This window comes from Vanessa atalanta, chromosome 9 (assembly GCF_905147765.1).
Source record: "Vanessa atalanta chromosome 9, ilVanAtal1.2, whole genome shotgun sequence".
Taxonomy (NCBI): domain Eukaryota; kingdom Metazoa; phylum Arthropoda; class Insecta; order Lepidoptera; family Nymphalidae; genus Vanessa; species Vanessa atalanta.
The window spans coordinates 12,035,218-12,051,832 of record NC_061879.1 but is presented as its reverse complement, the minus strand read 5'-3'; the positions used below and the strand labels follow the sequence as shown (position 1 = coordinate 12,051,832).

Below are 16,615 nucleotides of genomic sequence, written 5' to 3'. Positions count from 1 at the left end.
ACTTTATTTCTTTATCGAAATGTAAATAATAACCAAAAATATATATTTAACATTTTATTCAGGTTTACAGAAAAATTTAACCATTTTTGGTAATAAAGTGATTTTGACAGGCTTCACGTCAAATTCTTCTTGATCAATAGCAATGACAACATCGGATTTATTTTCAAGCGGTCGTAATTCGATAGTTCTAGCTTTAATTACCTCTGGTGTGTCACTTTCGCCGTTCAAACGTCTCCAACCTTCAGAAACGAATTCCGTATAAGTGTATTTATTCTTTCCTAACCCTACGCTCAAGGCGGACAAACCGTTGTTAACTTGAGGCTGGATCCTAAAATCAGTTGATTTAAAGCACAATTCATTAATCACAGCACATTCTGGGTTTGTAATACTTTTTGGCTCTAGTTGTGGTGCCGCTTGAGTATTAGGAATGAAAAATGCCCATTTTCTTTTAATCTCTGGTTTTTTCGTGACGCAATTTTCGCATCCATGACAGGGAGGTGAATATTTCAGTGATCCACTGCATTCCCAGCATAAGGAATTTTTGTATCCATTGAAAATATAAGAAACATATCCTCGCAGCGGTCCATATATCCAGTACTTATCTTTCTTCGAAAGTGTATCCCGAAAAGCTCCCCATTCTATCGATGTCAAGGCATAGACCGGTTTATTTGGAGTTTCATCTCCAGTATCTATTGGTTCAATCTTCATTACGTCTTTCCATGTCGTGTTATTTTCTATTATTGCCATACAAGCTTGTATAAGCTGTTTTACCTTCTCCACACCTTCTCCGCCAGGAAACAGAATGTTACCAAGACTATTGGTACGACCAAGTGGTAAAACACCTAACGGGAATCTATTAGCCTCATCGTTTCTCCTTAGTAAACCTAAAACGATTATTTGCGTCAATACTATGATTTTCTTTAACACAAAACAAACAAGCAAATTAATGACAATGATGATAAAAATAAGATCAATGGATCTTCACATATAAATGAGAATTTGTCTGATTGTGAATAAATAATCCAAAGAATAACCCAAAAACTGATCAATGCTACTAAGTTTTCATTTCGTTCTCTATGGTTTTGGTAAACAATGTTAGGTAACCTGCATGTGTTAGGTCAAATAATTCTACAAATATATTCACTAATTTGCAATGAAGCATCTTGGTGAAATAATCTCAAAAATAATTCCTTTACAAAATTTATTCAGCAGAGGCGCATTTACGAGTTATTGGTCCCCAGACCAACAATGTCTCAAGTACCTCCTGCAAAATTTGCTTTCATGAATTTGAATATGGGTAGGACCAAACATTTGCATTCTTTAATAGATATTCTAGAACTTGTTACAGAATTAGGAAATCCTCATAGATTTTTTTATTACATAATTGTAAAAATGTATTTTATAATTATACCTGTTACTGTCTCAGAGAGAGTTCCATCTCCTCCTGCAACTATAATAGCTTCTGTTCCACGCAGGGTCTCAACTACTTCTTTGGCATTACCTTCTGATGTTGTCTGTATAACATCAACCTGTAATCCAGCTAATAGTAACAAAGGCTCACAGTATTTTTCATAATCTTTTTTAGCCTTACGTTTATTTGCTACAGGATTGAGTATAACTGTGACCAATGTTGGATTTCTGTCTATTGGGATTAAGGCATCACCATATTTAGCAGCTTCTTTGCATGCTGCTTGCATTAAGATATTTATTCTGTAAATAATAAACAATGTTGTATTTTTTTGTTAGATACATAATGTCTTCTTAGTTATGATAAATTAGTAATCTGCTTAAAAAATAATTCAATTTGTTTTAAATAAGGTATTAAAAGATTTAGGATAATACTAGTGTATTACAATTATGTAGAGACTATGAGCTAAAAAAGCCTGTTCTATTTTTAATATACTTTTTGGTTAAATATTTAATACAATGTTAGGTATATGACATGATACTGTGTAATATTATTGTTTCAAATGTGATGATATTATTGTTTTGATCTTACAATTTCCTATATAGATTTGACATAATCAGTAAAAATACTGAGGAAACAAGTAGTAGTATCAGATCTTATTTAACTATAACCCTAACTAACTGCAGGCCCTATGATATTTCTTACACTTTATATTAATGTATTTTGAAAAACTTTTTTTTTCTTATAAGATTTAAATAATTTAAATTCTATTACTTACTGATATCTTTCTTTAAGTGTTGAGGCGCCATAATAAACCACGAAAGCGCCGAATACTGATTTTTTCCAATTGTTTCTTAACGTTTTTCCAATTTTGATGATTCTCTCCATTATAAGGCTATTGCAACATCAAAAACTCTTAAATATGATACTTATTCACTGTTAATATTTTGTTTTAGGTTATAAATCAGCTGTTTTAAATTTGACAGAAAAGTCCCTTTTTTTAAATTATTTATCTGCTCTGGATACAAGTACCATACAGTGATTAAAAACTCGCCTCGCCTTTCGCCGGTTGTATATTAATATGAAATTTTCTAACCATGTTTTCAGCATTTTTTAAAATTATGGTTTTAATAAATATAAAGGGGTGGAACTTCTTTTTATAATGAGTATTTGAAATTAGCTCGCTTTTTTAACCAGTGATGAAAATACCTTTACTCGGAAGTCATAAGTACTTGTTCAAAATGCTTACCTAACTAAAGTTAGAATATTCTCTTTGGTACTTACATAAAAGTTTAACTTCCAAACAATGTTGATGTTGATTGTTGAAGAAGCAACAAAATATGTTTTTGTGCCAGATCAGATAAATGTCATATGTCAGTTGTAAAGTATTTATTTTTAATTGAAACAAGTTTTTTGTTGTGAAGTACTAGTGTTGTTGTTGCTTACATTTTAGAAAATTAACTCGTGAATATGGTTTAAATTCTTCAAAATACAGCTATAGGATTAGTGCTTAATTGTAATAATCAAGATGTCTTGCAGTTCAGTGGAAGATATTCCTGAACAATGTAAAGTGAGTATCGAATTATACTGATTTAATTTTTATCCATATTTTGATTTTTATACACATTGACTGTTAATACGTTTTTGCATATACGAAAGATGTATTTAATGATTCCGGCCTTGATAGTATCAAGTTGTTTATAATTGCGTCACATTACAATGTTTCAAAGACAATGAGATTTGCGCTAGATCGCAGCTTAGAAAATTGAGCTGTTTTAGAATATTTATCGAAAAGTAATCAGTTTTTATCGGTTACGATACTTAGTAAATATTACTCATATTCAACTTTAGAATTCCTATTAGAAATATCTAATGATATAATGTAGTCCTTTCTTTGTTTTATTTCCAAGGCAGCTTAAATTTGTCTTTGACAACAAAATTCCTAAATTTATTTTAAAAACATACAATGACAAATGTAAACTAAAATGTAATTTTATTAGAATGAACTCATATCATAGTAAGTACTACTTTCTATTAGTATTTCTATTAATAATATTGATTTGATATTAAAAACGTATTTTCCTCTTAAGTGTAAATACAAAAGACCTTGAAATTTGGCTAATTTATTAAAAACAATATATTTTTTTTAAATTAATTATTGTCTTTTCATTAAGTACTTTATGTGCTCATTCCCATATACATTTTATTAAAAAAAAACTTTTGTTTTAATCTAAACTATTAAAATTGTATATACTATCAGGACCTGTTCACTCAAGATGGGGTTCTACTCAAGGCGAGCATTGGTCGTTCAATCAGCGATCTTAATTCAATTGGCATGCTCTGTATTGTTCAAAATAGTGATGCCACAAAATGCATTGAATGGCGTCCGAATGATCTTATAACTATCGACTCTGACACACAAGACCAGGAATGGGCAGTCGTCAACACTATAGGTAATTATTAACAATATTACTTAACTTATTTATAAAAAGAATACATAACTGATTTTATATTATTTAAAATAAATAAACTATTATCCCTAGATTTAAGCCGACAGAGATACTATGTACCTATTAAAAAAGGTCAAAAAAGAATTGGCAGATTATTAACACAAAACTTTTTGTTAAGCTTACTTTATCCACCCCCCCCCCCCCGGTTAAACCAACACTTTGTATTGTTAAGAGTAAGCCATTGTAAATATGGATCATAACAACTAATTTAATATTTTTTATAATACTATTGTTGTGTGCTAGTGGTGGAGACCACTCACCGAGAGGTGGCCCATTTGCAAAATTTATCTACCAATTCTATATAAAAAAAATAACATCAATAATATTCTTTTACATTACCAAAGATAATGTTTTGAGCATAAATAATAATGTTATTTGCGTTCATATTAAAATTTATAATAAAACATTTATTAATTGTAGGGTTTTCCCTTATTGTTTTGCTACATATACACAATCGAAAGTTACCTCTGTGTTGCTGTTATATTATTAAAAAAATAATAAAAAATCATTTAATTCAGGTCGGCGTCAAAGAACTCTCAGCGGGAACATGACATCAGATTATGCAGCTGCTCGCGCAAGAATCATCCGAATACCACTCGACGAACTAAAAACATTCAAATGTTCAAGAAACAACCAACAGATGCAATTTTCAACAAAACAGGGCGTTTGGCAGAACACATTTTACTTTCAACACGGAAACGCTGAAATATTCGTCGCTTATCTGAAAAATCATGTGAAAACGGCTAAAACAAGACACGACAGGAACACGTATGTCGTCGTCGAACCAAATATCGAGTCTCAGGTATTGAACCGCTCGTTTGCTGAACTCGATATATTCACGGAGAACACAACAGACGTCGTTTGGAACTTGGTGTCGAATTTTAAACAGAGGCCGTATGAAACGACATTAGAAGCATTCTCCAAACTTACTGATATTGGTAATTTTTCTTTTTTCGTTTTACACCGGGAAACGCTTTAAATTCAATGACAATTCTTTTGTCAAGAGTAGGACCAAAGGTCATACGTCATTCATAGTATTAAGTGAGCTTTATCTGTAATTTAATTGCTGTGAAAAATGCCAACTATATTTTTAATTAGAAAACTAATAAAATAATTTTTCATCACAAGTTTATTACGGCAACGAAGGTATGAACGGCAAGAGGGACGTCTCGGAAGAAGTGGCAGAGCTCCTGACGAAGAGCATGAGCGCCTTAGAGGACACCACCAGCGTGACCAGAACTGATGAATACGAAGTCATCAACGTTAAACCAACTTTACCACCGAGGCCTTGTATACCCAGGTATAATTTTATTAGATAACTTCTTTATACTGGGTTTTCGTTCGTACTTTTTTAAAATCCTATTTTACAAATTGATAGATCCAATAATTCACAAATTGAAAATTTTGGCTAATTCTAACACTTTTTCTAAGGGGGTCTATAACACTTTTGTGTCATTGCTTGTAAATGGGGGTATACCCTTTTTGTCCATGGACTCCTGCTTTGATTTACTTACTCAGACTCAAAAATAACCCATGTATCCTCACCGCCCATAATTCGCTCTATAATTTGTGTAAGGTTGGTATTTTACTTTTGATTTTGACTGCCTCATCACCAGGCGAAGCGATTTTCATGAATTCTCGACCTCGTTTAAATCATATTCTCACTTTCACACCCGCTCTTCTCGACTGAGCTGTCTTCGGGGAGAATGATCTCTCGCATTCATGGCTAGTGTACCAATTAACATTGTAAAGGAACTAAAAATGAAGTGTCGGAAAGCGAAAAGTCGGACATAAAATAATAATTAAATATATAAATTTTGTTCCAGAGGAACTCCTTTGTCGACAGAAAAATGGGAGGGCTTGCAGGACCCAGAAGGTCGAGTGACAGAAATAGATGGTGTCAGACAACTTATTTTTAGAGGCGTAAGTTATTTATAATTAAATTAAGATTAGTTTTTTTCAATTTAAATAATCACAAAGTATTTTTTTTTGTTAATCACGACTTAAATAGTCGTAATGGAAACTTTTGTAAAATAATTTCTTACTATCAATAATTATTCACAGGGTGTTGCTCATTCAATAAGGAATTCAGTTTGGAAATACCTTCTAGACTACCATCCGTGGAGGATGACTCACGCGGAAATCAAAGTTCTCCAGAAGAGAAAAACAGAGGAATATTTCTCCATGAAGCTCCAATGGAGGTCAATGACGGATGGTCAAGAGTCAAGGTTTTCAGAATACAGGGACAGAAAGAGTTTGGTCGAGAAGGACGTCAATAGGACGGACAGGACACACCCGTTCTTCGCCGGAGATAATAATCCGAATTTGATGGTTTTGCAAGATATATTAATGACTTACGTCATGTATAACTTTGATTTGGGCTACGTGCAAGGAATGAGCGATATATTGGCGCCATTGTTGTTGTTGTTGGGGAATGAAGTGGATACGTTCTGGTGCTTTGTTGGATTCATGGAGAAAATTGTAAGTTTTTTGTTCGTATCGGCTACTAAATTCGTTCTAAAATAAGCCTAGTCACATCGTAATAAAGTCTTCTTCGTGCATTGTAATGTGTAAGTGTGTGCACAAACACTTGTGTTTAGTTAGCGAAGTAGCTAGACAGTACGAGGGTAATCCACCAATAGGATTCACCAGAGCGTAACTCTGGCGGAAAAGGCTAACGGTGCTAGAGATTTGTACATACAAAAAGCAAGGCATATAGCATGAAACGTGTGTGAGGATTGGACTACCAGTCAGTCGATATACTAGACGCGTAGTGTACGTGTATCGTTTACTCGCACAGCTAATACAGTACATCATGCATCTTCGTACCGCTTAGCTACACACCGTTTCATAACTTTGTGACGTATTTTCGTATCGCCTATCTGCCTCGCTCAAGTCAGGTGGCGAAATTCAGACGCAGGACCAATAGCTTTCCGAACCCCATCTAAATTAAATAATCTTCAAGCATTGAACGCTTTTTTGCACCTCGGTCTATGCCAGCAGACAACGATAACAATGGTCTGACAATTATGACGAATAATCACATATGTTAAGTTACGCCAGGTGTGTATGTGTAAAGATATATTTGTCACCAGGCATCAAACTTCGACATGGATCAAGCTGGCATGAAACAGCAGCTAGTTAACTTACAACAGCTACTGACGTTCGCGAGTCCCGAGCTAGCGAAACATCTGGCTTCGAAGGACTCTGGGAATATGTACTTCTGCTTCCGTTGGCTATTGGTTTGGTTCAAGCGGGAGTTCTCACATCGGGATATTATGAGGTGAGGATTATGACTTCGTGGTTTAAAAAGAGGTACTGCCTCACTACATGTATTAGTTAGATAATATCAGAAAATAGCTGGATAATACAGTCAAGTACCAAGTTGGAATTAGTTGCAACTTGGTTGGATGGGAAAATATCGTCGAGTAACTTTTCTATATTGGATAAAATTCTTCAACAAAGTTTACCAACCAAAGTCGACCTACGTACATTTTTTTATAAATATCGGCTTTCGTTATTAATTTATTTACATGTATTATAGGCTGATTTTGATTATTTCAGGCTATGGGAGGTACTATGGACGGGTTTGCCATGTGCGAACTTCCACTTGTTCATTTGTGTTGCCATACTCGACTCCGAGAAAGATGTGTTAATCAGCAAAGACTATGGGTTTACTGAAATATTGAAGGTAATTTACTACTGTTCAATTAGGTCAATTAAGAAATGGTCCAGTGTTTAATTTTTTAAGACTATTATTAATAAATTCAGTTATACACATTTACGAGAAAATATAGATGATGAATAAAAATGGGCCAAGTTTGAGTCGAACTGAAATGAGGCACCTATCCCCAAAGTTAAGTTTTCCTGGCTTATACTTTATGAGTATTTATATATACATACTTGTGTAATGTAAACAATGATCAAGGTATTATTATTTTGAAGACTATACATTATTTTTAATTAGTAAATAGTAATTTCCGGAGCGTAAGAGATTTATTTAGAGGTCAATTTGAATGTTTTTAAAAAAAAAATACTCACTTAAATATTATAGAAAATTTATATTTGCAAGTATCATTGTTGAACTTTTTGGATTTTACTTTGTTGAAAGCGTGTAATGTAATAAAAATTTTAACATATATAAATCAAAATTAAATGAAATTATTTACATATTTTTTATATAAACAAGCACTATTGAATTATTATTTACAGTACCATAAATATTGTAAAGATAGCAAATATGTTTTAATAATTGTTGTTCTATTAATTATTGTTAACAATATATATTAAGTTAAATAAATTTAATAATAAAATAAATACAATTGTATTTCAGCATGTCAATGACCTCTCAATGTGCTTAGACGTTGACCGGATACTGAGCACAGCGGAGGGTATCTACCACCAGATCATATCAGCACCACACCTCTCGGACCAAATCAGGATTATCCTAGGCATCCCGACAGTAGGTTCTAGACCAGAACCAGAACCTGAGCCAGAACCGCAGACCAGTCAGACCAATGGTAATGTAGAGACAGACCCAGGACAAACGGATATGGAGGAAGTTATGTATCAAATAGGCTTAGATATGAATTTCTAAGGCACGTTATTTCACTACGGTAGATAATTAGAATAGTAGAATATGCTTGTGCTCGATTTAGTTAATAATATATTCATTGTTTGTATACCTTTGAATTTCATATTAATATTTAATATATAACAAATTTGATATTATTTCATCGTTGCTGTCTGTGTGTGAGTTTCGCTTGTTGTTTATATTCTCTTTTATAATGTACTTCATAAAGGTAAGTAGGTAGGTAGGTAAGTTAAAAATTTTGTAATTAATCTTGTTGTCAATGCAGATGATTTTGGGGTTGTTTTAGGTTATGGGCTAACAGAGAGTCAACTTCTATTATGCCTTCAAATTAAATTAAGCCTGTAATCTCGACCGCACCGATCAATCTCCATCGTGTCTTCTCCATCGCACGTGACATTGGCGAAATAATCTGTGCCCTCTTGGCATAAATAAAAGCCAAAATTAAAAAAAAAAAAAAAATGATTTTGGGGTTATTTTCTAGATAAATTGAAGCTCAAAGGCAGCGTTTCGTTTCCCAAATGACGGATCCGACCAGGATCTGAAATTACAATGCCAGAGATATTTTTATCCATCAAGCAAGCAATTATTAAATATCCCCTAAGCCATGAAACTTCCTTTTGATAGAATTGTTTTGTATGGAGCAGTCAAAGCAAAACAATGCTGTAAATCATTACATTATATTTAAATCAACACTTTAATGATTTGTTTTTGTTTCTTTTACTTAAAATAGGTAGGTAGGCAATGGTTCACCTTATGGTAAGTGGTCAGCACCGCTCATAGTCATTGCCTCTGTAAGAAATGATAACTATACCTTATACAGTCGATGTGTCATCAACCTAGATGTTATGTCTCTTGGACTGTTTGCGGCAGTGGAATATATGATGCATGGGTTAAAAATTATTTTCTTAAGTCTCAATTTGGAAGCGAAAGATAGAACAGAGTCAAAACGTTTGGGAAACGCTACCTTAGAGTTTGGGTTTTGTATATTTCTTTGTCGGTATATAATAAAATAAAAAAATAATTTAGGTCATAAACATATTTTATAATGTGAAGTTTTATTATACAGATAAATTTAAAGTATATCAATGAGTTATGGATTAAAAAGTTTAAAAAGCTGGTGTTTTTGTTTTGTAGTAATGTTGCCATAGCAGATACAGGTTAACAGTCTTGGTTATCATAAAATTCATTTTATGCCAAAAATTTTGGCAAATTGAATACTTTGTTGAAGTTTCACTTTTTCTTGAAAATTAATAACAACAGTTTTTTCTATATATTAACTGTACCCTTATAATACCTTTTGATCTACATTTGACAACAATATTGTACGGTATATGTATTTTTTTTTATTGTATTTCAGCATCTATAATTTTTTTTCCTTTTATTCAATAATAAATGTAATAAAATTGAACTGAATGATGCTGTGGAAAATAAGAATGAAAGGAAATTATAATTACTAACAATTTCCTTCAACGCATAAAATAGTATAAGAAAATTGTTAGCATAAAAAATATCCTTATTATACATATTGTACAAATTTAAATAACACTGTTTATCTACCCACACAAGCTCGTGTGGACGAAAAATGTTTACATATAATTTATTGATCTAAACTTAACAGTTATTGCCATACTTTGCCAAGTTCACCACTTTTTTTTTAATAATTAAAAATATAGATGAAATTTAGAATAAAAAACAAAGAACTTAGTACAAGAAAGTTAATTATTAATATTTAAAAAAAAACAATCCGTTAATAATTAAATAATCTCTATATAGTTACTTATGAATTAAATTAAGTACTACGATGTAAGTATTATAGAGTATCTGCTTATTTTTTTTATCAACAGAGCGATTTATATATTATTCTACTTTAATATTAAATTAATTACACACGAAATTCTGCAAGCTTATTCGATGTTTTAATTGATGAATGATTAAATATTTATGTTGAAATCGATATTCGCTATTGTTTTTTTTATCTATTGATCTAAAATATAGTCATAATCACTATAAAAAAATTAAAAGCAAAATTGTTGTAATAAATTCATGATATTGTTTGTAATAACCAGCCATCATTTATATGAAATGTAATATTTTTGAATAACAGTAAATTACAATTGTGTATTATTTAAAAAAAAAATACATTGTTAAGTAGTGATGCAAATTTTATAGAATGTTTATTAGTTATGAAACTTCGGTAGAAGTTCTAAGTAGTTTTTGTATAAAATATTTACTTTTCTATATTATTCCTGAATGGGTTGAATATAATAGTTAAATAAAACTGTACGAAAAAAATTTCAATAGAATTTTCACTAACAAACTATACAAATTTAATAGTATTACGTTAATCACTACAGCTGTTTCTACATGTCATCATATTAGAAAAAATTATGTTTATTTAAAAACGCCCAAAGCGTTCACAAATGATATCAATCTAGGGTCTACTATCATAGAGTAAAAAATCCTTTTCTGTGTCAAAAAAGTTCGAAATTAAAATACTTCTTTCCTTTAAATTCGAAAAAACAGTTCCTTAACAATATATAATTAAAAAAAAATGTTTTATGAAAATTTATTAGTAGGTCATGTAGGTATCGAATCAGCAATTATTTTTTTACTGACCTTCGTATGGATATGTACATTCTGGAATGTAACGTGTTAATGTTAAAAGTTCATATGGTATATAATTTTACAATTATCTGTTTCATTTTAGACACAAAATTAGTGATTTAGTTTCTAACATGTTTATTGAAACATAATTAAAAATGATTACAGCTTTTTTTTAATGTAAATTAAAATTCTATTGAAATATACTCACCGTATTTTTTTGCATGTTTGCGTCTTTGTGTTGTTTTTTAAAATGTTACGTTAACAAACTTTCACGAGTTAAAATTAACAGATTGTAAAAAATTTATTCTAATGTATATACAGCTTAGAACTTAATGATATTAGAATATTTCATTATTCATTACATAATACAGTGAAATAAATAAAGTAATATTAAAAAAAGTGATGTGTAGAAAACTTAAGGTTATTTTTCTATTGCAGGTTACACTCGAATATAATGGACTACAAATTTCTATTGTGACGAAAACTGTTTGGGCGCTTCTAGCGTAGTATTATAAATAAATATATCTATGTATAATAGAGACTGCATGACGAGTGATAATTTTATATTTTTATATAAATAACGCACTAATAATTCAATTTATAAAGATAAATCTATTCAATATCATCTCGGATGAGGATGCATTTGGAAGGCATTTTAATCCTAAATCCTGTAGCCTCCATTGTTTTTAAAAAGTTGAAATACTGTCTGCCCAATACAAGGTCTGAATCCGAATAAAAAACGTTTAATATCGAATCAGTTTTATTTCAATATTAGTATTTATTGACATCATTTTTTTTAATTTATATCTTTTTGCAATACAAGGTTCAAAATAAAAGAGTATTTTCTAGCACAGTTAAATGTACCTAATCACTAAAGAGTTTTTATTTGATACAATAGCTTCCCTATGTGTACAAAAAATGTTAATCTTTTGTTTCATTTAACATTGATAAATTACATTTAATGTTGTTAAATTTTCTTTGTTTCATTGTATAAAAAAATAAGTTTGTTCTTCTTATATTTTACTCAATTCGTTATGTAAATTGTTGAAAGGGAAGGTCAATTGTTCATAAATCTTCTTTTCTATTTATATTTTCACTGTTAATAAATATTAAAAAATAATTTCTCGTTTTTTTTTTTAATGTTGTACTCATTCTCCTCCCACATGTTATGGCTTACACAGTGTCATTTCTAATTAAAAAAAAGTACAAACTACTTTTACTATACAAATAGATTTGAATTTCCAAGAATTGATTAGTGATTTGAAAATTATGTACAAATATTTTATCATAAATTCTAGGGATAGCCTACTTATATATTCCGAAATGGAACCTATTGCATTATTTTTTTTAGAAAATGCACTTGTGTATAGTGACAGAATTCCCTTCACTATTAAAAATGTTAAACTAGCCAGCTATACTAGTTAGCCAGTACCTATATAAACAACTTAACAAGAAGTCTAGTGATGTATTTAATAGTATTTATAAATTCTTTCTTCAAGGAAATGAGAGATATAATATCTATTTCATATTATAAATACGTATGTAACGCTGTCTGTTGCTCTTTCACTGCCAAACCAATGGAACCGAATTTGATGAAATTTGATATGACGCAAGCTCGAACTCCAAGAAAGGACTTTTTATGTCAAAACCCTTCTAATCAACGATTAAAATGATAGTTATTTTGTTAGGTTTTTTCAGAAAAATCAAGTTAGTTTTATTAGTCCTATCTTGATCACAACTAATAATTCATTGAATAATATAGATTCAAGAACATAGAAGAATTTCAAAAAAAACTGGTTTTATTTGTAGAATAAGAGTTTATTTTTAAATGAAATTGTGACTATGCACACCTATTTCATCTTTATTACAATATTAGTAGTTGAGAAGTTACTACACAATTTTATATAAAGTATAAATAAATTATGATACCAAAAAAAGGAAATAGTCATTAGATCAATCTTAAAACTAAAATATATGAGATCATTTTAAAAAGTTTTTTTGTACTTTTATTTGTAGGTCAGTCTATTTTTTATAAATTTAATACATTCAGAGACATTTGTGTATGAGACTTTAAATGTACATTTAAACCATATCTAGTTTGATATGACTTGTTACACATATGGCAGTGGAAATTCTTGACTCCGGTGTGCGTCAAGGAATGTCTCTGTAATTCAGATTTTGAGAAGAATCTTTTTCCACAGTTCTCGCAACCATATTTTTTCTCCTTCAAGTGATTTTTACGAATGTGTGAACTACGTGAACTTGACGATATAAAAGTGGCATTGCAAACTTCGCACTTGTGATTTCGGGTCCTTTTATGATTCCATAGTATATGTGAATGTAAACTACCAGGTACTTTAAATTTTTTTGGGCAGAACTTGCAGCTGTAGGCTCTGTCGTTGCTATGTGTCAGCATGTGTATTCGGATGTAACCGGGTGGATAAGACTTTCCACATTGATCACACTGCCGTAATATTCTCTCAGATTTATTTTTATCCTTGCTATCAATATTTGGTTGACAAGAATGACGGTTCAAATCTTCAGTGCCATAGAAACCTTCCCAGCAATTTTCACATATAAATGGTTTTAAATGTAACTTCCTGTGAAGAACTAGGGAGCGGAAGTCTTCGAATTTTTCATTGCAATAGTCACAGTCCCGTCCTACAATAGATTTTACTGGATGATTGTTCACACAATGTTCATTCAGAGATTTTATCGAATGAAATTCTGCTTTACATTCCACACAAAACAATAATTTATTCTCTGTTTCGACTTTCGTCTCTCTTTGGATTCTATTGATGAATCGCCGCCTATCACACGGTTTACGGAATATTTTAATCGGTTTGTGGTCATCGGAATCAAAGCTAGCGTCATAGTTATCACTGGTAGAATCGACGAGGTTCAAATTTTCAGAAAGGGTTTTCGCGCTTGTCTCAATCAGCGTTTTAAAAGAATATGTTACTGTTAATTGATGAATACAATTTATACAAAGATTTTCGGGAAGCGAATCATCTTCTGTGATCTGAAATTGAGCAAGTTTACGTCAGACACAGCAAATATAACAAAACATTTCAATAAAGGTGTATTTTTATTAGTGCTTTTTACCGTGTAGCTATAAAAATTCTGTAAAATGTCAGACAAGCGGACATCATCCCCGGCTATCGATAAAACTGTATGAAAATGTCGCATTTCTTTTTCACTGCCTAAGCAAGTTCTACAACGCTCTTTGTAACTCATATTATAAGTCAAAGCAAACTATCTAAATCCACGCTTAGTTCTTATCAAACACCTAATTACAATCGTAACTTAAAGTAAAAAATATTTTCAAAATATAATATTAATTGTTGTTATGTTTAAATCAAAATGTATGTCAATTTTAAAATGTCATTAGTGATAAGACATACATTCACATTCTGATTAAAGTTTTATTGATAACATCACTAACAAAATCACGTACACAATATATGAAAATATTTTGAAATAAAAAACTTTTATTTGTTTTTAATATATTATCGACTAGTTTTGAAAAAAATGTGAATGTTCAAATTTATTTTGGAAGTATAATAACATAAAAAAACTTTCTAAAAAAAGTAAATTATAAATTGTAAATGGAATAAAATTTGTTAAATATTTTTTAATATACATTTTTTTATTATGGTGGCCTTGTTACCTGTTGCGTTACAAATAATCCACAAAAACATTTTCGGACTTAAGCTATTGTCAAGTCCAAATTCAAAGCGTACATTTTTGCGAGAGCGTTGAATTAGTGAAGTTGTTCAAGATTTCTGTCTTCAAATTGTCTTATGAAAACTTTTTTATATATAAATTGTATGAAATTAATTACTACACCATTAATATAATGAACGCTTAATTTGTATAATACGTTCTATATTTATATTAAATTGAGAAGAATTAAACTAAGATTATGAATTTTAAATAAAGATCTTATTGTTACTTATTATTGTTACTTGTTATTGTTATATGTTTAGGTATAAATGAACAGCTCCAACTATTAATATTTAAATGTTTGTTACAGCAATATATCGATTCAATTCTTAGTTTAATGGCTTAAGGCTTTTAGTTGCGCCGACAGGCAGCAATATAGCGTTACTTTTTTTTTCTGTTTGACAGGTGACAATAGCATTTGGCATTTAGTATATAGTCTTGTAGTGTTTCACTGTGACATTTTGACAAAATAGACAACATATTAAAACAATGTTTTGTCCACCGCCCGAAGAAGAATCACAAATTGTACAAATCGTTGCACCTAAGAAAAGAACACGAAAAGTCAAAAAGAAAAATAAGAAACATAATAATAAAAAGGAAGCAAAGAAAAGGCATACGAAATTTGCTAACACAATGTCTGCCTGGGCAGAAAATTACGCTGTTGCTGCGACCTGGCAATTGAAACACCAGGTAGCGTATTGGAAAGCGCGGGCAAAAGCGTTAGAATATGAAAACAAAGTCTTACATGATGTCATTCGTAGGAATAAATTTACAGTTCGCTCCAGTGCTAATACGGAAAGTGAAACCAGAACAGAAACAGAATTAGATGAGTCTGAAACAGAAAGTGACGCTGATGAAAATATCGAAGACGATAATGGTTTAGAAGTAAGCGAAGAGTTTATTCAATTTTTAACTGCAAATGCAAAGTTCAAAGAAGAAGCGAAACGTGAGCGAGAACGTTTAAAAGCAAAAACAGAGGAAGAAAATGAGATAGATATGCAAGAAGCGCCGCGTGAAACAGTTGAAGAGGCTAGAGACCGAATGAAGGAATTGTATGGTAATAAATGGCAGCGAATATCAGCTTTAGAGATGTCTTTGTTATCTAGTTTTGTACATGAGTCTGATAAGAATAAACCAATGTATTGGCCAAACATACCGTTCAATTTTAATAACAGCTGAAAGTTACTGAAATTTAGAGATTGTCATTACTACTTTTAGATAGGATGTTGTGTACATTAAAGTAATGTTTTTGTAAAGAATTTTAGTATGTAACGCTCATGCCTAGACTGTAAATAAATGTTTTGGTAATCTCAACTTGTTAAACTGATATTATTTGAAATATACAATATACAAGTACTTTTTATTGTTATTTTGCATTTTCATTGTGATATTCTCTCATAACTACTAATCTACTTAACTTAACTTTGTGTAAGTTTTTATGTATTCTTTTTTATAATCTCCATCAGTGTACATAATAAAATAAAACAGTTCTGATCGATGTCGAAAACAATGGCTGGTATAAAGTCGCATAAAAAATATTTTCTTTAATTTTTCTTTTAATTTTTAACATATACATGAAACAGGAACTTAGAACTATACCTAATAACATGTTTGAGAAGAGGATTGCAACAGAGTTGTGTTGTTATGCTAGTTTTATTTAAAAAATGGTTTAAATTTAATACAAGACCAATATCTATCGGCAGCGATGACCACTTACTGTCTGGTTGGTCATATACGATCCACCATAAAAAAAGTCTATAGATTAGAAGATTC

General features: G+C 30.8%; 4 protein-coding genes across 7 annotated transcripts; 2 read left to right on the top strand and 2 right to left on the bottom strand.

Annotated features, from left to right (window-relative positions):
• Positions 1-41: 41 nt before the first annotated feature.
• Positions 42-2,823, bottom strand: LOC125066133 (acylglycerol kinase, mitochondrial). The gene is made up of 4 exons (XM_047674061.1): positions 2,693-2,823; positions 2,187-2,303; positions 1,412-1,710; positions 42-884 (listed from the first exon to the last, which is right to left on the bottom strand). The coding sequence occupies exons 2-4, from the start codon at positions 2,294-2,296 to the stop codon at positions 55-57; spliced, it is 1,239 nt and encodes a 412-aa protein (XP_047530017.1). The 5' UTR covers positions 2,297-2,303; positions 2,693-2,823; the 3' UTR covers positions 42-54.
• On the top strand, positions 2,718-12,300 carry LOC125066132 (TBC1 domain family member 15). 4 transcript variants are annotated; one of them, XM_047674057.1, is made up of 10 exons: positions 2,718-2,978; positions 3,669-3,861; positions 4,437-4,856; positions 5,065-5,218; positions 5,745-5,841; positions 5,983-6,399; positions 7,014-7,201; positions 7,483-7,609; positions 8,252-8,479; positions 11,555-12,300. In XM_047674057.1, exons 1-10 carry the CDS (start codon positions 2,937-2,939, stop codon positions 11,621-11,623), a joined length of 1,935 nt encoding a protein of 644 aa, XP_047530013.1. In that variant the 5' UTR covers positions 2,718-2,936; the 3' UTR covers positions 11,624-12,300. The 4 variants fall into 4 exon arrangements, with proteins under 4 accessions (XP_047530013.1, XP_047530012.1, XP_047530015.1 ...); XM_047674056.1 differs by having other exon boundaries at positions 2,719-2,978; positions 5,047-5,218; XM_047674059.1 differs by having other exon boundaries at positions 2,719-2,978; positions 5,047-5,218; positions 8,252-8,516.
• LOC125066134 (PR domain zinc finger protein 5-like) lies at positions 12,178-14,473 on the bottom strand. The gene is made up of 2 exons (XM_047674062.1): positions 14,222-14,473; positions 12,178-14,138 (listed from the first exon to the last, which is right to left on the bottom strand). The coding sequence occupies exons 1-2, from the start codon at positions 14,351-14,353 to the stop codon at positions 13,146-13,148; spliced, it is 1,125 nt and encodes a 374-aa protein (XP_047530018.1). The 5' UTR covers positions 14,354-14,473; the 3' UTR covers positions 12,178-13,145.
• An 813-nt stretch (positions 14,474-15,286) lies between these two features.
• Positions 15,287-16,211, top strand: LOC125066320 (gem-associated protein 8-like). The gene has a single exon (XM_047674363.1). The coding sequence runs from the start codon at positions 15,332-15,334 to the stop codon at positions 16,019-16,021; it is 690 nt and encodes a 229-aa protein (XP_047530319.1). The 5' UTR covers positions 15,287-15,331; the 3' UTR covers positions 16,022-16,211.
• The last annotated feature ends 404 nt before the right edge of the window (positions 16,212-16,615 follow it).